General features: G+C 36.0%; 1 protein-coding gene across 1 annotated transcript; it reads left to right on the top strand.

Moving 5' to 3' along the window:
* The first annotated feature begins 453 nt into the window (after positions 1-453).
* On the top strand, positions 454-21,672 carry LOC114242590 (growth arrest-specific protein 1). The gene is made up of 3 exons (XM_028173812.2): positions 454-802; positions 16,443-16,682; positions 20,256-21,672. The coding sequence occupies exons 2-3, from the start codon at positions 16,446-16,448 to the stop codon at positions 20,733-20,735; spliced, it is 717 nt and encodes a 238-aa protein (XP_028029613.1). The 5' UTR covers positions 454-802; positions 16,443-16,445; the 3' UTR covers positions 20,736-21,672.
* The last annotated feature ends 938 nt before the right edge of the window (positions 21,673-22,610 follow it).

The following is a 22,610-nucleotide window of genomic DNA, read 5'->3' as shown; positions in this document are numbered from 1 at the left end:
GGTCAGCGGTTAGTGTAGCAGAATATGACCGTATGAAGTTTCAATCAAGTTCATGCAATGAAGCTTCAATCAAATCACGGTGGTACCAAATACCGTGGTATCAAATACCAATTCGAATAGTTTATCATTACCGTTTACCTATCCATGGTATTCTGAATTACGTTAACATTACCAGTAATTTTGCCCTTTTAAAATCTTATGTAAACATTTTTTCGTAACATTTTTCATCTACATAGTTTCAATTGCAGTAGGCGCATTTCTAAACTTTATCATTCGTCTTATAAAGCCAGCAGAGTCGAAGACAGTTTATTTGAACCGGTCGTTTGATAAATAAAAAATAAAATAAAAATGCAACAAGTCTATTTCGTGTACGCTTATCCCGGTGGGGTAAAAGGGGCCGGGGACTGAGGAGATGAAGCTGTCATCTGGCGGAGCGGACGGTGCACACGCACCATATACACATACACATACACAACGCAGCACAACTGAAACAACTCAATCCGACTCGATCCTCAATTTTGTATCTTTCGTCTTTCCTCAAACGGCGACGCGCGCGCGAACTTAACGGACGTCTCGTCGTTTTAACTTAAAAACAGCTGGTACTTTTATCGCAAATCTAAACCAAACCTAGCACTTGCGTGTCTTTTTGCTGTTACTCTAAGTGAATGAATTAGTGATGGTTTTATGTGATGTTCTCAGTGATTTGAACGTGAAATAGCCTGAAAGTGATTAAAAACAGGAGGGTTCCCGACTTTCCAATGAACGTGAGCCATGTGACCACGAGAACGGAGAACCAACATTTGTAAGGGCATTTATCTTATTTTAGCTCCTATATGCTTTATTGTAATATTTCTATTATTAGAGAAGTGGATGTTGTATTTATCAATTCCAGTACCTATTCGCTGTTCTATTTATAAAACAGATATTATTATGCATGCTGCTGTGAACTATTAAATCAGTTGCGATAGTTAACTTATGTCGAAATTTCATGACTTGAAAGTATTGTTCGTTGAAATCGAGGTTTCTTAATATTCGTCTAATTTTAAATGATGGTAAACAGAAAGCGGAGAATTGAAAATATCTTATCAATCAATCACTCATAAAAGAAATTATAATTATTTACGTTTTAAAAATTATAAATAAAAAATTTACGATACCATCGGCATGACATTGGTTAAAGTTAAAAATTAAATAAGGAACAAGACGTTATTTGGCGTACTTCAATCTATTCCACAGTTATAACATTAGCATAGTCGTGTTGTTGCATAGAAATGACTCAATTGGTCAAGTTAACAACGGAGGCAGTACATCATTGTCTTTCCCGTGTCCTTAGCTGTTGTGTGGACGTGAAGAGCACTAATGAGATGTCCTACTAACTGTCTGACGTAAATATATCACTCAATCACCGTCACAATCATTTGCAAGCCGCCTTTTGTTGTTTTTTCGAAAAACAAAAAAGCAATTTGAACTTGAGAATTCTTCTTTTACTTTCATGATCAGCAATGAATCTTTGCATCATTATTATTACAGCTTATTTTAGGCCACCGTCAAATATGGAGAGAGACCTATGGAATGGAGAGAGACCTATCTCCAGGCACCCCATGCGTCCCGCTCCTAGGCTTGTCGTCTCCATCTACTGCCCGCAATTTGCGTATATCATCGCTTCACCATACTACTGGGCGTTCTACACTTCGGTAACCGGTCCGCGGTCTCCAACGCGATTCCCACCTGATAGTAGATTCAGCGAAGCACTGCTCTTGCTAGGGCTAGTGTTAGCAATTCTCACAGATTGAGCCCGTCAGCTCACCTACCAGTCTGCGCGAAGTTGGAATAGCATCTTAGGCTACCAACGATTAGGTAGGAAAAAAAATCCACTCCAGAACTCGGCTAGACCAACGGTTATCGGTTCTCTGACAGACATTACCGGCCCATAGCCACTTCAGCTTGCTTAAATATTGAGCTATTTATAAAGCTATAAGAATATTTGCATGGAGAAGGTTAATCCAAAAGCTACACTAAATTAATTACATTACAAATGTGAATTATTCTCGGTATTTTTTCTGAATTACGTAAATTTTCTAACGGAATTTTATTGCACACAAATATAATTCCAACCGTGATATTGTTGATTTGTGGTTTTATGCCCTAACATCTTTTAATTCATAAAAAAAGGAGTTTTATTCTAAATTAATTACAAATTGAACGCAGGTGAAACCGCTTCGCAATTAGTGTATAAATTTAATTAAAATCTTCTTTGTAATTAAATGTGATTTATTGCAATATCTAAATAATTATCTTTAATCGTTTTATGTGTTCCTGAACGGATTATATTCTTCCTTTCGAGTATACATATTATGACAAACTAAATGCCACTAGAATATTTTTACTTTATTTCTCTAACTTGAGCGTCCTGCTAATAATAAACTAGATATAGTATGTCTTGAGAATAACCCGACCGGACCGGTACAGAACTAGACTTTCTATCCCGATTCTCGTTCATCGGTGAGTCATGCTAATTACTTCTAGGTGCAAATACAATGTACTCAACTGGAATTTAGTTGGTAATTACCGCACAATATTATCGTAATAAGGATATATGTTTATTTTTTATTTATTTATTGTTAATGCACAAGTAGAAACAACTATAATTTGCATCTGTGCTTGAACTAGGTGATAAAACATAAAACCTGTATCTAAAGCAGCAGTGCTCCTCGTACCAAGAATACAACAGCTTTACTTCAGATACACAGAAATAGAAAATTACTTGATAAAAGTGACAATAAGTGAGCTTAAAATATTACAATAAATAAAAATATTAAAATGTGTGATTGCTTTGCGGGATTTAATTTTCTAGAATCGTAACAAGACGATTAAATATCGGAATACAAACTTTAGTATAATAATCGTCCAGGTAATGAAGTCAGTAAAATTGTTTGTCAAATTATTAATGACGTAAACTCTGGTGTTTAGTTAGGTAAGCAATAAACTGCGTTCATGATACATATTTCCAAGGGCGGATCCAGCTTTGGCGCCAGGGGGGGGTCACATAGTCAAATTTAGATGCGTTCGTTCCCAAACGTTTGCCATTATACAAAGTTATTATATTATATTAAATGAATTAAATATTGAAGGTATGTAGTTACATAAAATCTGTATGGTGACAAAATATATAAATAAAATCATTATATTCGATTAGTGGTTCACCTAAGTTCTGGAACCAGCTCAGGGGGTGGTCATGACCCCCATGACCCGCCCCCCCCTGGATCCGCCATTGCATATTTCACAACTGTTATTGTGAAATTCCTTTCAAATAGTTTGATAGAGAAAAAACGATTAGTTAAAATAATTATCTACTAGTCAAAAACTTTATTTATTGAACGCCACATGCATTTCACGTCCAAAAAAGTTTATAAGTTAATTAAATTTCTTAACTGTGGTCTTCATTGCGTATATGCGCAGAAACCAGGTGAAATCCATCCTGCATATTTCTGCCGAGCAGTAGACATGCGTTCCACTTTGAAGGGTTTTACAGCTATTATGAAATGCAATTTAGACTTAGACCATGGTTTAAGTTTGTATTCTCATTATGATGTAAATTGGCTTCCATTCAGTCCATCTATATATTAAACTAGCGACCCGCCCTCGCTTCGCTTCGGAAACTGTAATTTATTATTGATTTCTCCACTATTTAATGGATGTTATTATACATATAAACCTTCCTCTCCAATCACTTTATCTATTAAAAAAAAACGCATCAAAATACGTTGCGTAGTTTTAAAGTTTTAAGCATACATAGGGATATAGGGACAGAGAAAGCGACTTTGTTTTATACTATGTAGTGATAATATGCTCACAGAGATACGTTTCATATTGTATATTTAAGAAAATCTCAAAATTTAACAACTGATGACGCAAGACCGCGCCTTATAATACACGTTCTGCCTATAAACTAAATCATCGTCGAGGAGTGATTTATTACCTCACGTTGCCCATAGTAATGTTGTTTGTCTAACTCTTTTTAATTTCTGGCGAGTACCGACTCCTAACTACGACTTCAGAGGAATGTCTTGGAATACATAATGAAACAATATGTATTGGATCGATAGACACAATATATTTTGATTGGACGTACATCTAAATTTGTATTTGCGAGGCAATACTACATTTTTAAAATCCTACGTGACAATGTAGAACACAATACAAACGATAATAACGTAGGAATATAGGAATCATGTTTTATTCGATTGCAATAATATTATAATTTCAACAATGCTTCCTGAAAAGCGTTAATTTATGATCTTAAAATAAGTCCTGATTCTTCATGCACACTTGTATGTTAATAGCAAGAATACTTCACTCCATTAGCAGCGTTTGTGAAAGAATTGTAGTTTATTATAATGCAAAACAAAAGATAGGCGGTGAAAATCACAGTTGAAAACGCTAGTCTAGTTGATTACTGAGACCGTTGGGTTCGGAGAATCGTGTCTAGTAGAAAATTATGATAACTGCAGATGTAAAGATGACGTTATCGGTTAAAGGAGAATTAATACACGAGTAAGAAAATGTCCGCCTCAATTTAACTTTGCAACTCAATTTGCAGGATTATTTTGTTTCGGTAAGCGTTTTTGAAATTATATTGAAGTTATACTTCTTTAGGCGCGTTATGAAAAATTGATGAGAGTGAAGTTTTACGATACGCGCGCACCGTGACACAAAATTAACAGAACAGAAGTTGCCCACAAGTGCTCCAATACAATTGAGGTTAACTATCCGTATGTATTATTTAGTAATATAAATGACAAAATTAGTATTTAATATTAATACATACTAAATATTATTTTTTTTCTTAACAGAACAAACACCTCCGAAATGTCACCTATCTATTTATAGTTCAGTAAATCTCATTAAACTGGTATTCTGTTCCTCAAGAATATAACGTTACAGAGTTCATTACGGTACACTTTATTCTTATTTTGCGATTGTTGTTTGCGTAAAGTGACTTCCAAACACGTGATTTTTCATTTCGTTCAAATGGAGGAGTGCAATTCAATTTACGCGAAACCAAAGTATGGTGTATTAACGAGGTGTCACAGTATGAAAACGTAATACGGCCTCAAGTTTTAACGACCTTTTTATCGAGTTAGCTACCAAAACTGATCGCGTTATATTCGTACATTGTTTTGATTTTGGTCACGCGCATTCGAAATAAGCGCTTTCCTGTTTTCGGAAATCGATTTTTATTTTTTGTTGTTGTTTTTTTTTTTACAAACTAGCAACATCTCGGTGCAGCTGCCAGCCACATGTCCACAATTTGTCTCTCAAACCAATATTTTCGGGTGATTTATGATCACGGCCCGCCTTCTACTCGATCCTTTTGCATCCGACTCCAAACGAACCGTTCCGATCATTTCTTGCGCCTTAAAGATATTCTGGATTTATTTATACTCAAAAGGTATTGAATCTCTTTGAAGAGTACATAATAGTATTCCTAGTTTAAAATAAAATAGTGAGATTATCATTGTTAGCAGTTTTAAGTAGTTGCTAATGTGTTTCCTGTGAATGCACATCTGAACAATTTTAATAAAGTGTTACAGCTACTACCTGCGCGGCCCTTTGGAAGTGTTTTTTTTTTTTTTTTGTTGCCTGCTACCGACTTTCTGGCAAAGATTCTGAAGATTTCTACTAAAAAATTTCTGGTTTGTGCCACTTCTTGATTTATGTCAAAAAAAAAAATCGATGCATATGCGTAAATTTGGAATCGTAACATTTGATAGTGTAGTAATAAAAATAATGTGTAATTAACTTTTCAATACTTTGCATGAGCTCGCAACCGGCCTGTTATTAAGCGGATACTGAAAACTATAGTCATCATGATGACCAATTTTATATATATTTTTTGCTCCGTATGTCTTGAATACGGCTGTGATGTGTATGTATGGATTGCTCGCCGGATCTTCTCAGCGGGTCGCGATTCCGGTCCGGTAGTAGATTCATTCGCGAACCAGTTGCTCTTGAGTTATTAGGTCTCCTTTAGAGAAGCTCGGGCAGTTGTTAGCAAATCCCACCCCTACTGCTTGTGTCTTTGCTCGCTCACATGTCCTGATGAAACTGGAAACGTCTCTGGGCCACCAGTAATCCCACATTCACACGAAAAGCATGACTGCTTCGCGACAGTAACAGATGCTGGTAAAACCCGTACAGACAATTCATCTCAACAACGGTAAATCAAAACAATACAACAGTTTGATTGTTTTTACAAAACGTGAATCGTTTTCTTTGGTATGTATATTCATATCCCCCGTAGGAGGCACATCGGGTACCTAGTACCTATCCATTTGGGGCACTGACGCTATAGTAGATTTTTTTTTATTGTGATTCATCCTGGAGCGGAGCTCGTTCCAAAGCCGGATGGTACGTGGCAGTACGCAGTGGCTCCAAATAGTATGAATTTAGGGAAATATCAGAATTCATCACCTTACTGCTTCAAAATTATTGTTTCGACTATCTACATGAACAATATTAAGTATCATATCTACGTAGGTACATGTTTATTACGATTTTTTTTTGTTTTTTCCCACCTATGCTGATAGCCTTGAGTGGCGATATCAGCATTACCCTAGCGTATAGGTGAGCTCTAGGGGCTTAAACCGGAGGTGTTGCTAACACTGGCCCTACCAAGAGCAGTGCTTCGCAGAATCTACCACCTGATCGGTAACGCGACCCATTGAAAAGATCCGGCGCGGCGAGAAACTCAGTCGGCTGTGTCTGTGGGTTAATTTACTCACCGAGCCATGCTTTGCAAGTGATGGGTTCGACGAGGAATACGACTAGTACGGCGTCTTCCAATGTGATTGCCGTAGCATAATTTCCATTAACACATTGACTGCCATGTAGGTCACCAGTGACCTATGTGTCGCACTGAAGTAATTATGTCGATTTCTCTCTTCGATCTTCTTACTAAAGTGCCAGAATTTCTAGTAGATTCTGGGAAAGGTGAATCTGAACATACTGAAAATAATTATATTTCTAAGTGACCTAAAAGACTATTCTAATACATATTAACATACAAAAGAAGTTACGTAATCCAGGCGCTTAGTAACAGAAATCGACACAATTACTTCAATGCGCCGCGTAGGGCACCGGTGACCTACGTGGCAGTCATTGTGTTAAATAACACGTCTAGCCAATTACCTGTTGGTTCTACGACATGTTTGTTTAACCCTAATAGGATCGGTCCACAATAATTAGTGAGATGAAATTTTTTGAGTGAATGTTGTCGCCGAAATTTATTTCCCTAAAATAAATGACGCATAAGTACGTTCTACGGTATTTGCGAGTCACGGACACACAGATTAAAATTACTTTTTAAAAGTACGTTGGATAGTCGTTATCAAAAAAAAAAACTGTAAAGTACATATTCGAAACCTTGGAAATATTAAAATGACAGTAAAAACGCGCAATTAAATCGTAAAAGTTTAGTAGTAGTTTTAGTTAAATGTCACATATGAAAGTTCTAGAATCTAGAAGAACACTTACTAGAATTTAAAAACATAATTTACCAATGACTGCACTGACGATATAAAGAGCTAACGCCTGCTATTCTCAGAGGCAGGCCAGGCAGGTACTATACGTTCAATGTTTATGATAATATGCATTCTTGGAAACTAAGGCGGGATATTATATTAATCCACCAGATATTATTACTAGCTGTAATCAATACTGGAATTGGATTGAGGTTTCGCTAAGCAGTATAATTTATGACGTTATTTGTTTCAAGAGCTATCTATACTCTATACTAATATTATAAAGAGGAAAGATTTGTTTGTTTGTTTGTTTCGAATAGGCTCCAAAACTACTGGACCGATTTGAAAAAATATTTTTCCATTAGAAGCCGACATTGTCCCTGATGAACATAGGCTACTTTTTTTTATTATTTTTTTATTATTTTTTTTGGTTTCATGTGTGTTTTAATGTTTCCGAAGCGAAGCGAGGGCGGGTCGCTAGTAAATAATATTTTAATCTCTGGTAGGAAACTGTAGATTTATTTCATTTCAAATCGAATAGTTAGTTATTTTGGTGATTCGTATTTACTATTTTCACTCCTTTTTAATATACGTTAGTAATAAGACGAGTACATTTATAATTCACACGAGGAAGATAGTTGTAGTGTGTAAAAATGTTTTATATTATATAATCTGGTCAAGTCAAAGGTATGCATTCGATCTAGTAGGTATCTCAATCGAACTCCCGCCGGGGTAAGAGATGCTATCAATGTTTTATGGTAGCCCTAAAATGCAAGGACTCGTTACAATGAAGGCAATCAGCCAAGACAAACAACACAAGCGATAACCTCATTCTGTGTGATACGACAAACGCCGACATTTTATTATAATGGCTGCTAATTTTGTGATAAGTCTAACATCAGCGCGTTCGCCAGCATAGCTTGACCCTGGAGTCTGATCAATGGTCGTATTAAAATGCTTTTGTTAGTACATATTTCATATTTGCACACGAAAATTGATCGCGACGGTAAAATTGCTAGTTTTATTAAGCCATTTTTCTTGATTCAACGCCGCGGAACTGATGGCAATGAACTCAAATTATGGTCCAATTCGAGTTTGCAGCAGTTGACGAAGCTCATAGATCTCATGGCGTGAACACCGTCGCACGGCTTGTGATGTGAGGTCAAAGAACCAGCTGGTTTGATGTAAGGGCTACATACCTCTAGGGAAAATATATAATCGATCTAGAATACGTTATAAATTTTTCTTTACGTCTCTAGATTCGCCAACTCTAATAGGAACTCTAAAGTGGTAAATGTACCAAATTGAGCTTCTCCTAATTTTACCAGTTAGAGTACCTAAAAATTTGATTGTGTAAGTAATAAAAGCTAGGAGATTCAAATGTCCATATCATATTTGTATATTTTTTGATCCGGTATTTTTTTGTACATAAAAATGGAGCCACACACATCTTCAATATGCATTAATGTGTTTTTATAAAAGAATTGATTAAACAAGAATCTATTTTGTTGAAAATGTCACGTAGCTATTATTACTCGAATAATAAAAAAATCACAATATAAGTCCTTCATTAATTTCATTCATGCTAACAGGTTAGACTGGTTAGAGATCTAATTAAATCGGTCAAATGTTATATAGTATGTTACAGACTGTCGCAAATGATGATAACGGCTATCTTAATCACTTGTATTCTAGTAATTATTGCACGTTTTCTTACGTAAATCATATTTGTGATAATGTTAGTGTCGTTTGTCGGTTGTCCATAAATTTAAAGTTGGAGATGTAATTTAGAATTTAAAAGACTTTTATGATAAATATAATAATTCCATGATCCGACTGCTTCGAGGTAATAGGTCCTCTATTCTTGGACACGTCCGTGTTCTTTGCTATTTTATATGTTACGTTTTGTATCCAGAAGTAGATTATAAGCAGCATAATTTTTTATTGTTCTAGAAAGTAGAATAGCGATGGTGAACGCTTATAGATATTGTCAATGTTAGGGGCACAGTCGAGCCACTACTTATAGTTCAGATTTTGTTTATAAAGTTGAAAAAAGACATATCATAGCGTTATGTTGATATGTTGTATGAATGAAGTACCGGATCATACGTGGCTTCAGTGATCTATGGAGACGCAGTGTAGATAAATTCCAGCGGTTTTAATAGTAAGAGTAAAGCGTTCGCTGAAAGTTTGTTATTTAAAAAAAAATGTGGTTTCAAACAAGTCCTCAGAGCATCTACAAAATACAGAGAGCAGAGAGCAACAAATCCTCTTTGTATTTTATTTGACTACTACCTTTATTAATTACATTAAGCTGTATTGTTACCCAAGCAAAATGTTAACACTTTTTAAGATATAGGAATATCCCAAGGCATATAAAGTCTGAATTTCAATGCTTTTTATTTTTCTATAATTATTTTGCGTACACTATACATGCTTGAGATGGCCAATTGTACTTTTTTGTATTTAATGTTTCGTATTGTTTATTTTATTTTTTCAAATTTTATTATTCGGACACGGCTATAATTACCGCTTAGGATTTTATTAAAAGCTTATTTTAAAAAATATTGTCATTCATTAAAAAATATGTTGCATTTTTAGAAGCATTACTAAATCTCGTTTGAATATCCTTCTACAACATGAGATATATAGGGAATTCCTTGGGCATACCTTTGAAAAGGTTGTTTGATGTGTCTGTTAGCGCCTAACGACACGCCATAATGAGCCGCGGGGAATACTGCGTGTTTGTGGTACTAGTTAAGAGTAATATGACTTATAGTATACACGTTTTAAAAATTCTTCAAAAATTTTACACTGCAGAATATTAAATAATTAGATTTCATAACTATATATAATTTTAAAATCATTTTATTAACATATGCAGCTTTTGTTGTATTTAAAAAAAAAACTAGTTCTAAGCGAATGCTATGTACCAAATTTTGTACTAGGTTTTTTTTTGTTCGTCCTCCTGTCATTGTCGTACCTCCATCGCCGGAATAAGTTTATTGACTGCCAGCAATTACTAAGGGCTTTTCACACTTCCACGCTAACCGCTTGCCGTTTGAATTACTAACGTAGAATGTCGCAGGGGTCCACCATTCCAAAAAAAAAAGAAGGTACTGCCAACATAAAATTGTATGAAGATTTCGTGTAAAAATCAAGCGTCACGCATGAACGTCACGACCTACTATTGACATTAGATTTTATCTAAAATGCGCACGAACAGTTACTTGTTGTCAACAAATCAGATGGTTGAGTAAGATTTCCGGGTATCGGCATCGAGTTCTGTATTAAAGTCGTGAGAGGAAGCGTATTGAGGCCAATAAAGAGGTTCTGAAGTATGCTAGCACTTAAACATAAAACAGATGAAGCGACAAAATGTATTTCGGTTCGAAATAAGGAACAAATGGTCAATAATAATCATTCCTTCTTCTCAGTCGTTCCTTGATTGATGAGGATTGTGACTCTTCTGTATTCTTCTCACTTTTTTTTTCCTACCTAGCTGAGAGCCTTGAGAGGCTATATCAGCGTAACCTTAACTAGTAGGTGAGCTCACGGGGCTCAAACCTGACGACGTTGCTAACACGAACCCTAGCAAGAGCCGTGCTTCGGAGAATCTACCACCGGATCGAAAACGCGACCTACAGAAGATCCGGCGTGAAACTCAGTGGGCTGTGTCTGTGGGTTAATTTACTCGTCGAGCCCTTCGTTGCAAGCGACGGGTTCGACGAGAACGATGACCGGTGCTTGAGGTACCTAAAAGCACCGTTAGTGGATCGGGAGGATCCGAAATGACGTGCTTGGGGCGACGTCGACTGCTTTCCATTCTGTCCGCAGGATCGGGAATGTCTTCTCACTCTTTCTCTGTATATTTATTCTTATCTTTTGTCCGGTGCAGAGCTTCGTTGATCGGCATTTTTAGCTGTTGCGTATTTCACATCCGATGACTCGAGTATCAATGGGCGCTAAGAGTCAGTCGGGTCGTTCAACGTTACCGTTTGTCAAGTATGGACGTTCATTTTAAAGAATATCCAGATCAAAAGATCTGAATTTTATCTTATTTTTATTTTTTATTTTTTTATCGCTTAGATGGGTGGACAAGCTCACAGCCCACCTGGTGTTAAGTGGTTACTGGAGCCCATAGACATCCACAACGTAAATGCGTCACCCACCTTGAGATATAAGTTCTAAGGTCTCAAGTATAGTTACAACGGCTGCTCCGCCCTTCAAACCGAAACGCATTACTGCTTCACGGCAGAAATAGGTAGAGTGGTGGTGCATGCAAATTGGGAAATACTGATATTTCAACAGAGATAATTGGTGTTTATCTAAAGTCTGGATTTTAAATCTTAAGGGCAAGCAGTTATGAAATTGTAAGTAGATCTTAGTTGTGAAAAGTATCAAGTGATTCGATTCAAATCATTCAAATGGATTTAAATTATGAACAGTATAATTTTAAAATAGCTTAACTTAATCGAAAAAAGTTTTTTCATTTTGTCTAAAACCTGCGCAAATCTGAGAGAACTACTTTGTTTCGTAACTCTTTTCTTCTTCGTCTTCCTGTAGGGTTTGTGGAGTATTTAAAAAGATTCATTTCTTACGACAGTTTCTTCCCTCTTAATGTATTGAGTAATCGAAGACGATATGACGTAGCAACATATCCTAAGAACGAAAGTCATGGATAGAGGTGGTTACGACCCTCAGGTATGAGGAACACGATTGGAGGCGGAGGAGGAATGTATCACCAAATACTACTAACAAACCAGTTCAGCCATCACAGAAATGTACAACATAAAAATACTTTTAGTCTACGTACACTAAACGTCTTTTTATAGCTGTACATTGGAAGAACCATTAAATTAAATTATCTATATACGTGAAGCAAAAACTTTGTATCCCTTTTTACGAAAATTGCGCGGACGGAGGAGTATGAAATTTTCCACACTTATAGATAATATAGAGAAGAAGTGCACAATGCTAATATTTTTTTAAAATAATGCATAAAAGATACGTTAAATCGTTAAAGAAAACATTACACACACTACATACCATGTATTTGACGCACACACGCATGCATACTATTTATTGTCAAACTTTTGTTCTTGACGTCTGTTGTCAAATTGAGATTATAAATATTGTTTGTCTTTGTTAATATTTTTTATAGTGTAGTCTTGGCGAAATTTGTGATTATAGAAGTATAAAATACAATCATAATAGTGTACAAACTTACAATTCCAATTAATTATAGTCGAATTTCGACTACTGCGGGACCTCTAGTTTTTACTAAAGTAGTAACACACCTGTGATAACTCACAGTAGCATTTATTAATTTAGGAGTTTCAAAAACAATTTACAAAGTAACTCTTAATAAAATTTAAGAGTGTTTGTAGTGTAATTATGATAACAAAATTGTCGAAATCTAATTTTATTAAGTAACCAAATAATATTGTCAAATATGAATTTCGATGCCAAACGAAATTCGTTCTTAAGCAACAAACCGTACAGAGTATTTCTGAATGTGTAATCAGTGTTATTGTAATATAACACTTGAGTAAGCAAGCGAGAGTGGCGGACATCTTAACTTGTCACTTTGTTTTCTTTTTGCATCACGGACGCTTCTTGGGACGATGACCCTACTACTATGATTCGATCTCTATGGCGCGGCGGCTTAGGGTTGACACGCAGTATTCGGTAGTGGGGTAGCCGAGTTACTATACTGAGACCTTAGAACTTATATCTCAAGGTGAGTGGCGCATTTACGTTGTAGGTATCTATGGGCTCCAGTAACCACTTAACACCAGGTGGGCTGTGAGCTCGTCCACCCATCTAAGCGATAAAAAAAAAGGGTTACAGTGTAGTATATTCTGGGGTTTCACGAGTTTCATATTTAGATTAATCAGGCTTATTGTTTTGTTCTAAGAGGCGGTGAACACGAACATTTTTAAGTCTTGGACATGTGGGAAACGTAAAAGTAGCGAGACAAAAGTAAATTCAGAACTTCTTTTCCTACCTATTCTAGTAGCCTCGAGAGGTTATTCTAAATTCACCGAATTAGTAGCCGAGTTCACGGGTCTCAAACCTGACGACGTTGTTAACACTAATCCTAGCAAGAATAGTGCTTCGCAGAAACTACCACCGGTTCGGAAACGCGACCCACTGAGAAGATCCGGCTAGAAACCTAGTGGGCTATGTCTGTGGGTTCATTTACTCGTCGAGCCCTTCGTCGCAAGCGACGGGTTCGACTATATATATAAAAACTGAAACGCTAATAATAGTCCGTCCGGCGATTTCTTGGACTATGCTCTTAATTCTTTCTCCTTTCAAAATTCATTTCACCCTCCGCCCTTAATTCAATTATTATAATATTTGACTTATTTTATTTATGGCAAGGCGTATGTGGTAAAGTCTAAACAGTTCACAATGTTATTGAGATTTTGATCTTATTTATTTGGATATACCCGGGAACCAGGTCAACTGTGAGATCATCTGCTCATCGCTACTGTAAAATAAAACAATCAACGAATTTCGTGTTCTAGATTTTTTAAAATTCGAATTATTACAAAACTAGATCATAACAACCTGGCAACCCTATATACCAATGTGTCTGTTACGGTAACGTGTAAGTTAGTAGCGAGCGAGAAGTGGACGCGAGGCGATTCTGTTTGTTTTCCGAAAGCCGTCGGAGCGCGGCCCGTTCTTGGAACAACTCTTCTTTGCCACAATGGGCCGTAACAACCTCCTTAATCTACATAACGAATAAACTTTTCTCTTTTTATGTACGAGTATAAGTAAGTACAGTTTTTTTTTTAAAGTCTCAATCGAAAAATTCTTTAGAATTGTATCGGGTTGGCGTCTGATCAATTTTATGGTACTATCGATAATAATGTGTTGATATCTTAGCAATAGAGATACACATAAACAGCTACCAGTTGTAATGGGGTTACGTGTAATGGGATTCGCTCGGTGACAATTAAATCGCGGCACTATATAATTCACTTTTGAAACTACTGATAATTATCAAAACAATCGCGAAACAGTGTCAAAAAAATATATACGTAAATTTTTCTTCTCCTCTATGTCAATCCAAGAGGTTATTAGTCCCTTAAAATAATATTATTTTAGTTTAGAAATGACACTTCTCTACTAGATAATACAGTTGTGATAATATTAAAACAATCTTCGTGAAATAACAAAAAAATATTGATATTTTGTTTTACTGTTAATTTAGCTCAAAGGAATTTCAAAGTACGACCATAGAACAAGGACTTTTTTCCTACCTATTCTAGTAACCTTGAGGGGCTATTCTAGATTTATCGAGCTAGTAGGTGAGCTCCCGGCCCAAAACGGGAGTGTTGCTAACACTGGCCCTAGCAAGAGCAGTGCTTCGCAGAATCTACTACCAGATAGGAAACGCGACCAACTGAGAAGATCGGGCGAGAAACTCAGTGGGCTGTGTCTATGGGCTAATTTACTCGTCGAGCCTTCTACGCAAGCGACTGGTTTGGCGAGGACGGTGACCGGAGAACCGCTAATAACGTTTAATAAGCTCTTCGTAGGCCAGCCGTACATTGGTAAATTCTATAATGCTTAGTTTGGTAAATATGTATATAGTATAGTGTGTTTAGTATACTATAGGGTAGAATAGTGAATATGTATCACGTACAGTATTGAATAGCTCACGTCACTATATGTATGGCAGTGGAAGCATTAACCATGATTCCAACTATTTAAATTGAAGACAGTAGAACCAGGATCGCTTATAATATGCAATCAGAGGTGGGCGTCTATATATACAGGGGTAGAGATAAACAAAAATTTTTGGAAATGAACGGCCTTTATAATATTTTATATTAGTGTACAATATAACTTGTAATACATTCGAGACTATCAAATTCATGAAATGTTATTATAGGCGATAATAGAATCTCTTATAGATGTCTCAGATATATTTTATAGAGTTTGTGTTTTTAAGCACCGATAAAAATGCAGAATAATTTAGATCTGATTTGCGTCATTATCATCATCATCATCTCAGCCTGTCGACTGTCGATTGCTGTACATAGGCCTTTCCAACTGATGTCCAGAAATTTTACTGTAATCAATTGAAATTAATGTTTTTATTATAATTTCTCGATTTAATTTTTATTAGCACTATTTTTTGGAACGAAGTTCTTTATGGGACGATGCGGAGGGGTACCCCCGTCCCATAACGTAACCGGGAATAAACGTCCGTAACGTAAGATTTTTATTATTTATGTATAGTCTTAGTATGATGGCTATACAATAGTCTACGTGATGACGGTTATTATTATTATTTATATAAATAGCTGTTTCTTTGTATATTATTATTATATATTTTTTATAAATCATTGTGAATAAAATAAAGTTGATAACTTTGTAAAGTAGTTTTTTTTATCAATAAAAAATCATAATAAAAAATGTATACCCGAATAATTATTTTATTACACCTCTAATAGAAATTAAAATTAATATTTTTCTAATAAGGAACTTCGTTCCTATCCGGTGTCCCACGACACCACACATCTTTTTTTTTATTGCCCGAGCAGGCAGACGAGCATACGGCCCACCTGATGGTAAGTGGTTACCGTCGCTCATGGACTTTAGCAATGCGAGGGGCAGAGCCAAGCCGCTGCCTACAAGTTATCTATACTAATATATAAATCTACAGTAGTTTTTACGGATGTTCCGTTATAACTACTGAACCATGCATCCGATTGACTTGAAACTTGGTATCAATGTGGAAAATACATGTTCTTAATAGATAGGCTAATATTTATATGAGTGTTGGACACCCTGCACCAGTTGAGGGGGCGTTAATGATGAGAATCTTTGTGCGGTCGGGTAAAGCTATTTATTTATATTATTATTATAGTTCTAACAGATCTTCTTTGTTTGCAGGTGATGTGGGTGGTGGCCGCGTTGCTGGCGGCATCGGCGGCGGCGGTGGCGTCCATGCCGTGCACGGAGGCCCGCAACCGCTGCATGTACCGGACCGGATGCGGCGCCGCGCTCTCCAACTACATGATGATGTGCGAACGAGTGCTCACAACCGACTTGCCCCCCACGGCATGCCCAAACGAATGCAGTAATGCTCTTATCGCGCTCACATCCACGGAAGAAGGAAAGGAGCTCATGAGTGTGAGTTCTTAATACGCTTTTATTAGCTTCCGACGTATGTATGTTAGAGTGTAACGGAATCTTTGATCATGATTTTCGATCTCCTTCAAAACGTGGGATTAATTTGAAATTTGGTATTAAGGACCGATGACAATTCAATATTTAAAAATTGAAAAAAAGTATTGAAGAAATTGAAATTCAACTAAAAAATGAAAAATAAATAATAGTTTAAAAAAACTAACAAAATACGCTTTATAGAAAATCCAACTAAAAAATAGAGAATAAATTTTAATAAATTCGAATTAAAAATAGTGTAAGAAAAAATGATTTTATTGTAACTATACTGAGACCTTAGAACTCATATCCCAAGGTGGGTGGCGGCATTTACGTTGTAGATGTCTATGGCTACACTAACTTAACACCAGGTGGGCTGTGAGCTCGTACACCCATGTCGGAAAAAAACCTAAATATTAGTAGAACTGCTGTGGCGGGTAGCCATCATACAACGCAAGATATTTGACAGATGCCTGAATCTCGCTTACGACATTTTCAAGACAAGCTTGCATATATACAAGTTCCGAACAACAACATTAGGACCGTCGGTCTACCGAGCAATATCACCCGCTCGGTGGAAGATCTTCCTTTCGTCGTCATATAAACCTCCAAACTGCGAATAAATATGTACAGAATTAAGTAAACTACTGCAGTCTGTGTTTTGTTTATACTTGATGCACAACCTGAAGCTCACATACAATGTGAATTGCAGATATGTATATGTAGAATAATGATACAGAATAGATGTAGAATAATGTCTGTATAATAATGATACTTAACCTCGCCATATGTCCAAATGCAACCCACTCAGTAAAATATAAATATTTTTCGTTTTACGCTTAATTAAACTATAGAAAATATTATTCGAGTTATTACGTTTACTATAGGTATGATACACGCATTACGATTGATAAATCAAATTGTGGGAATCGTGCCGTAGTCAATATATTTCTACAATGAACCTTATCGCAAATAATGTGTTGGTATAAACAAAATGTACTTACGTTGTTGTAAGCTAGTGAGCTGTATGGGTCAAAAGGATCGCCTCGTGCATTATCAGGTCATTGTTATCTCTTAGGAATAATACAAATACAATACAAATAATAACACGAATATACATATTTAACAAAAAAATAAAATCGATTTCAGCCAAATAATAAAATGAGATTATCATTAGCGTAGTCGAATTCAATATGCCTTATTGCATCCTCATTGACGTGAAAAGCACTAAGCTTTAAATAAATAAATAAATAATCAATATCGGAACAGACAAAAAATACAATCGAATTCAGAATCGCCTCCTTTTTGTTTCTAAGCCAATTAAAAAACAGTTCTTAATACCCCATTTAATGATGTGACTTTTTGATTGAGCATTGTTTATAAATTTAGTTTCTCAGAACAAATTGAGTAGTCAAGCAGAGCTGTCACAATTTCATTGCGGCTGTTTATGGGTTGGTTCTCAGTCAATTGAAGGTAAAATTCCAATGGCCGTTGAACCACGGCCAACTGTGTTTTAGTTTACTAAACGTGTCGTGTAAAATTGGTTATGTTCTGTGGATGTGTGCCGTACAGACGCCATGCAATAAAATCTAATTTAGACATTGTCGGGAAGATTTGTCCGTGGCGAGATGCATCGGGTGGGGTTTTGTGATTGTCAGCGACGAAGCTTTCTCGAAACTTTATCGCGGTTAAGACGTGTATAACTAGTTAGCTACAATTTAAATAAAATTTAAATCGTAATAGAATAACCTATAAAACATTAAACAATTTGTTATTATTATTTTCTTAGATGGGTGGGCGAATTGACTGTCCATATTTTATAGTGTTAAGGGGCTACCTGAGCCCATAGGCATCTATAACGTAAATACCCCCATCCGCCTTGTGACATGAGTTCAAGGTCTCAGTTTTTTCAGTACATGATATCGTTGTGAAGAAAATTTAATAAATAAATAAAAATTAAAAATATGAATGCGCATAATACACAATTCGTCTTCTCGCATTAAAATTGTATAATCTCAAAACTTACTAACTTTACAGGAGAGTGTTTTAAAGGTTTAACATGTAATATTTTTAATATTAATCATCTTTATAACATTAATTTTTAATATTTTACCAGTTACATTATCTGTCTTTTAAAGTAAGATAAAATTATGTATTAATTTTGTTAATAGTAATCAAAACATAGGTAAACTAAAAACTAAAACTAAAACTAAACTACGCTCTTTTGACAGTATTTATGAGAAAAATACTGGTGATACCAAATGTTTGCGCATATTCACTCAATTTCGAATATTTTTGGAAATTGTACACTTTTAATGCGAAAAGGCGAATTGTCTTAGTGAAATTACGAATGAATCGATACAACCTTTTCGTACGATCGAACGTTTAAGTATTTATTATATTTTCCAAGGAAACGAATCCAGTTGATTCAACAAAAACATTGACACTATGACATACGGACGGACCTCCCCGGTCGCGCAGCTGCTTTCATCGAACTCAATTACAGAAAATAACAGAATTTTGTTTCTACTTCTTCGATGCAAATGGCAATATAATAAATTTTGCATATAAAAAACGTTTTAAAATGGCTTAAAAGAGCTGAATGTCAACAGACTGTGGTATCGGCAAATACATTGTTAATAAAAATCGAAACTCTAATTAATTACAAGTTATTATCACGACAAATGATTGTCTGCGTAGTAGAGACATGAAAAATTATAAATCTTTTAAATTGATTTGAATTATTTGAAAGCAATGATTAAAATGTTGGGCACAGTGTTTCGAAAGAGCACAGCAAAGGAACGGCCCGCATTCAGCCTTGAGATTTGACGTCTTGATCGGGACCTACCGCAGCGTCGGTTTCTTGTGCAGGTGTTACAACCTCCTCATAAAAAAAAAAACAACAACAACGCGTAAGACGAGCGGCCGTGTCTTCATTAATCTAGAAAACGAATATCTGTTAAATTGACCTTTAAAATTGGAAAGCATAACGAATTCTAACAGATTACTTCGAGATACAAAATCATCGATGCCCTCGCATTTTATTATCTGTATGTAAAAGTTTATAGCTACTCGCTACTCGGCTTTATAATTGTGATTGATAAAATATATAAATAGAAAATGTATTCAAAAGCAAAATTAATTGTTGATTGTACAATATTTATGAACATTATTTCGTGATCGCGGCTATGTTTTGATAGTCGATGCAGGAATGTTTTGGCCTCGTAAAATATTTTACGGACGCGATACATTATTATGTGTTATGGTCCGTGGCGATTTATGAGTTTCCTTAAAATTTTACTGGTTCACTAGTTTTTATGGGACTGCTTCGGGATACGGGTCGGACGTTTTGTTAGTGAAAATGTCTTCTACATCGAAAATATTACGTTTTCGTAATTCGATATCGAAATATGAGACGAAGGTTTTACTTCAACGTAAACAAATATAAATAGTAAAAAGCATTCTAATAAATATGCATAGAATTTAATTGTCGTTTTGAATGAGAAAAATACATGTTTTCTTTTTTTTTTGTTGTTGCAGTGTGAATGCGAAGACGACTATTGCATAGAGGCAAAGGACAGGATTGACGTGTGTCGGTCACAAGTAATGAAGGGCGCTTCGGATGTCATACCATCCTGCAGTCTCTCCCAACTAATATGCTTGGCGGACGCCCAGTGTTCGACTGCTTTACAATACTACCATCATCTATGCCGTTCAATGTTCCGAGGAAGAAAATGCTCAAAAAAATGCATTAACTCCATTGAAATTCTAAGGAAACAGGAAAAGGCCGCAGCGTTGACAGTTTGCCAATGCGACGGCACCGAAGACTACGATTGCCCTACAATGCAGGAGAATCTGGCTAGGTTGTGCTTCCACAAACATAAGAATCACACGCGAAGTCATGACCGACACGGAGAGAAACATAAGAAAGTCAATGAAGTAGTTTATGCGAGTGCTTCCAGTCTCAGTGATATATCGCTGTTGTTATTCTTGACTTGTATTCTGAGTGCTTTCTCATGATAGTTCAAGAAACACTGCATCTACATAGTGTGTTTTTATAATATCTTTAATTCGTTTAGTGATGTAGAAATGTAAAAAAAAATTGTATTATACGACACGTTAGATAAGTCAAGTTAGAAGCACGTAATTTTGATATTTTCGTTCATTTAAAGTATTCAAAGAGGATTGAATCTATCGGAGACGTAGCTGCGCCGCCCACGGCTTGCGCGGGTGTTGCTATAAATACGGCGGCGCCGGTGGTCCGTTGACAAATGCTGGCTTGTTCCCGATGGCGCCACGCCGATTGATCTAGCTGTTCCGGTAACACGTCATACACGGCATGTTAAAGAATTCACCCTTTATCCATCCCTTTTAGTATACTTGAAATAGTAAGAGACGAAAGCTCTGCGGAATCAGGGAAGTGTTCTGAAGTATCGCTGGCTAATTTTGTAGTGACACTAATCGTTTTGTGCCGCGGCCCAGTAAACGCTCGCATATTACCGCCGCGCTTTGGTGTTCAGTCATATTTTCTTGTTTCACATCCGCTACGAATGATGAGTTTAGTAGCTAATGACTTCCGTGCTTCACTCGAGTTTCTATGTTTTTTTTTTTCAGTCAATGATCAAGGGATGTTAACGTGTGAAATTTTATCGAAATAAAAAAAATACTGGTGGTTTTCACTGGTGGTAGGGCCTCTTGGGAGTCCGCACGGGTAGGTACCACCACCCCGCTTATTTCCGACGTGAAGCAGTAATGCGTTTCGGTTTGAAGGGTGGGGTAGCCTTTGTAACTATACTGAGACCTTAGAACTTATATCTTGAAGTGGGTGGCGCATTTACGTTGTAGACGTCTATGGGCTCCAGTAACCACTTAACACCACGTGGGCTGTGAGCTCGTCCACCCATCTAAGCAATAAAATAAAAATAAACTTTTTTATTATATTATAATAACAAAAAAATTGATATGATTAAAAGAAGATGCAGAACTATTTGGCATGTTCGATTCAGAAATTAAAAAAAAAAAACATCGGTTCAATCCTGCCTGTGACACGGGGAAAACTACTTATTACCAAAATAACAGACGCGAAACGATCATAAGAAATCTTTTATTTTGTATTGCCTTCGATAATAAGATAACTTAAGATCCTATTGATGCTACGGTTGTCAGAAGCTGCCACGTGCCATTTTGTGTCCATATATAAATATATCTTATTTGGTATCGGAAAACCGTTCTCGATACACTGGTAATGAAGAGATTCGACGTACGGAACCGGTTTCGTTAGGGCCTCACGGATAGACACGATTGCGGCAAACGGTTTTAAATATTTATAACAAACTACCGAGTCTCGGCCGCGCCCCGTTGTCACTATCCATAAAAATGAGGCACGATCTTAAATTATCAAAAGTCTTAACTTGAAATATTTAAGTTATATAACTCATTAGTTTGTAGAGGAAAATAATAGGTTGTAATAATTGTCGATTTGTTTTTGGCTAAACTATAAAAGAGACAAATCAGTGTGAAAATTTAATCTAAGCTAAAAGAAAAAACAACCGGATAAATTTTAGTCAAATCCCAAAAAATATATTGGAAAATAGCTAGAGAGATTTGGTTGTAAAAGTATTTAGTGCCAGATTCATTATACATACATCATATACTTATGCTGCCATACGTAAAATTTTAAAGAATATAATATTATTAACCTATTTTAAGCCTACGTTTCTTACGAGCCATAATAGCCTCGAGTATGTTCAAGATAGGACCCTTTTTACAATCCATTGGATTCAATTTTGAAGTAATATCGTATCTATATCAAAACTTTTCTAAACCGACATTTTTCGGTAAAAGTCTAAAATATTGCTTAGAAGCTTAATTAATACTTAGAAGTATTAATTATTT

This window comes from Bombyx mandarina, chromosome 19 (genome assembly GCF_030267445.1).
Source record: "Bombyx mandarina strain Sakado chromosome 19, ASM3026744v2".
Taxonomy (NCBI): Eukaryota; Metazoa; Arthropoda; class Insecta; order Lepidoptera; family Bombycidae; genus Bombyx; species Bombyx mandarina.
Note: the sequence above shows the minus strand (reverse complement) of the source record. Positions and strands in the feature narration are given on the sequence as shown.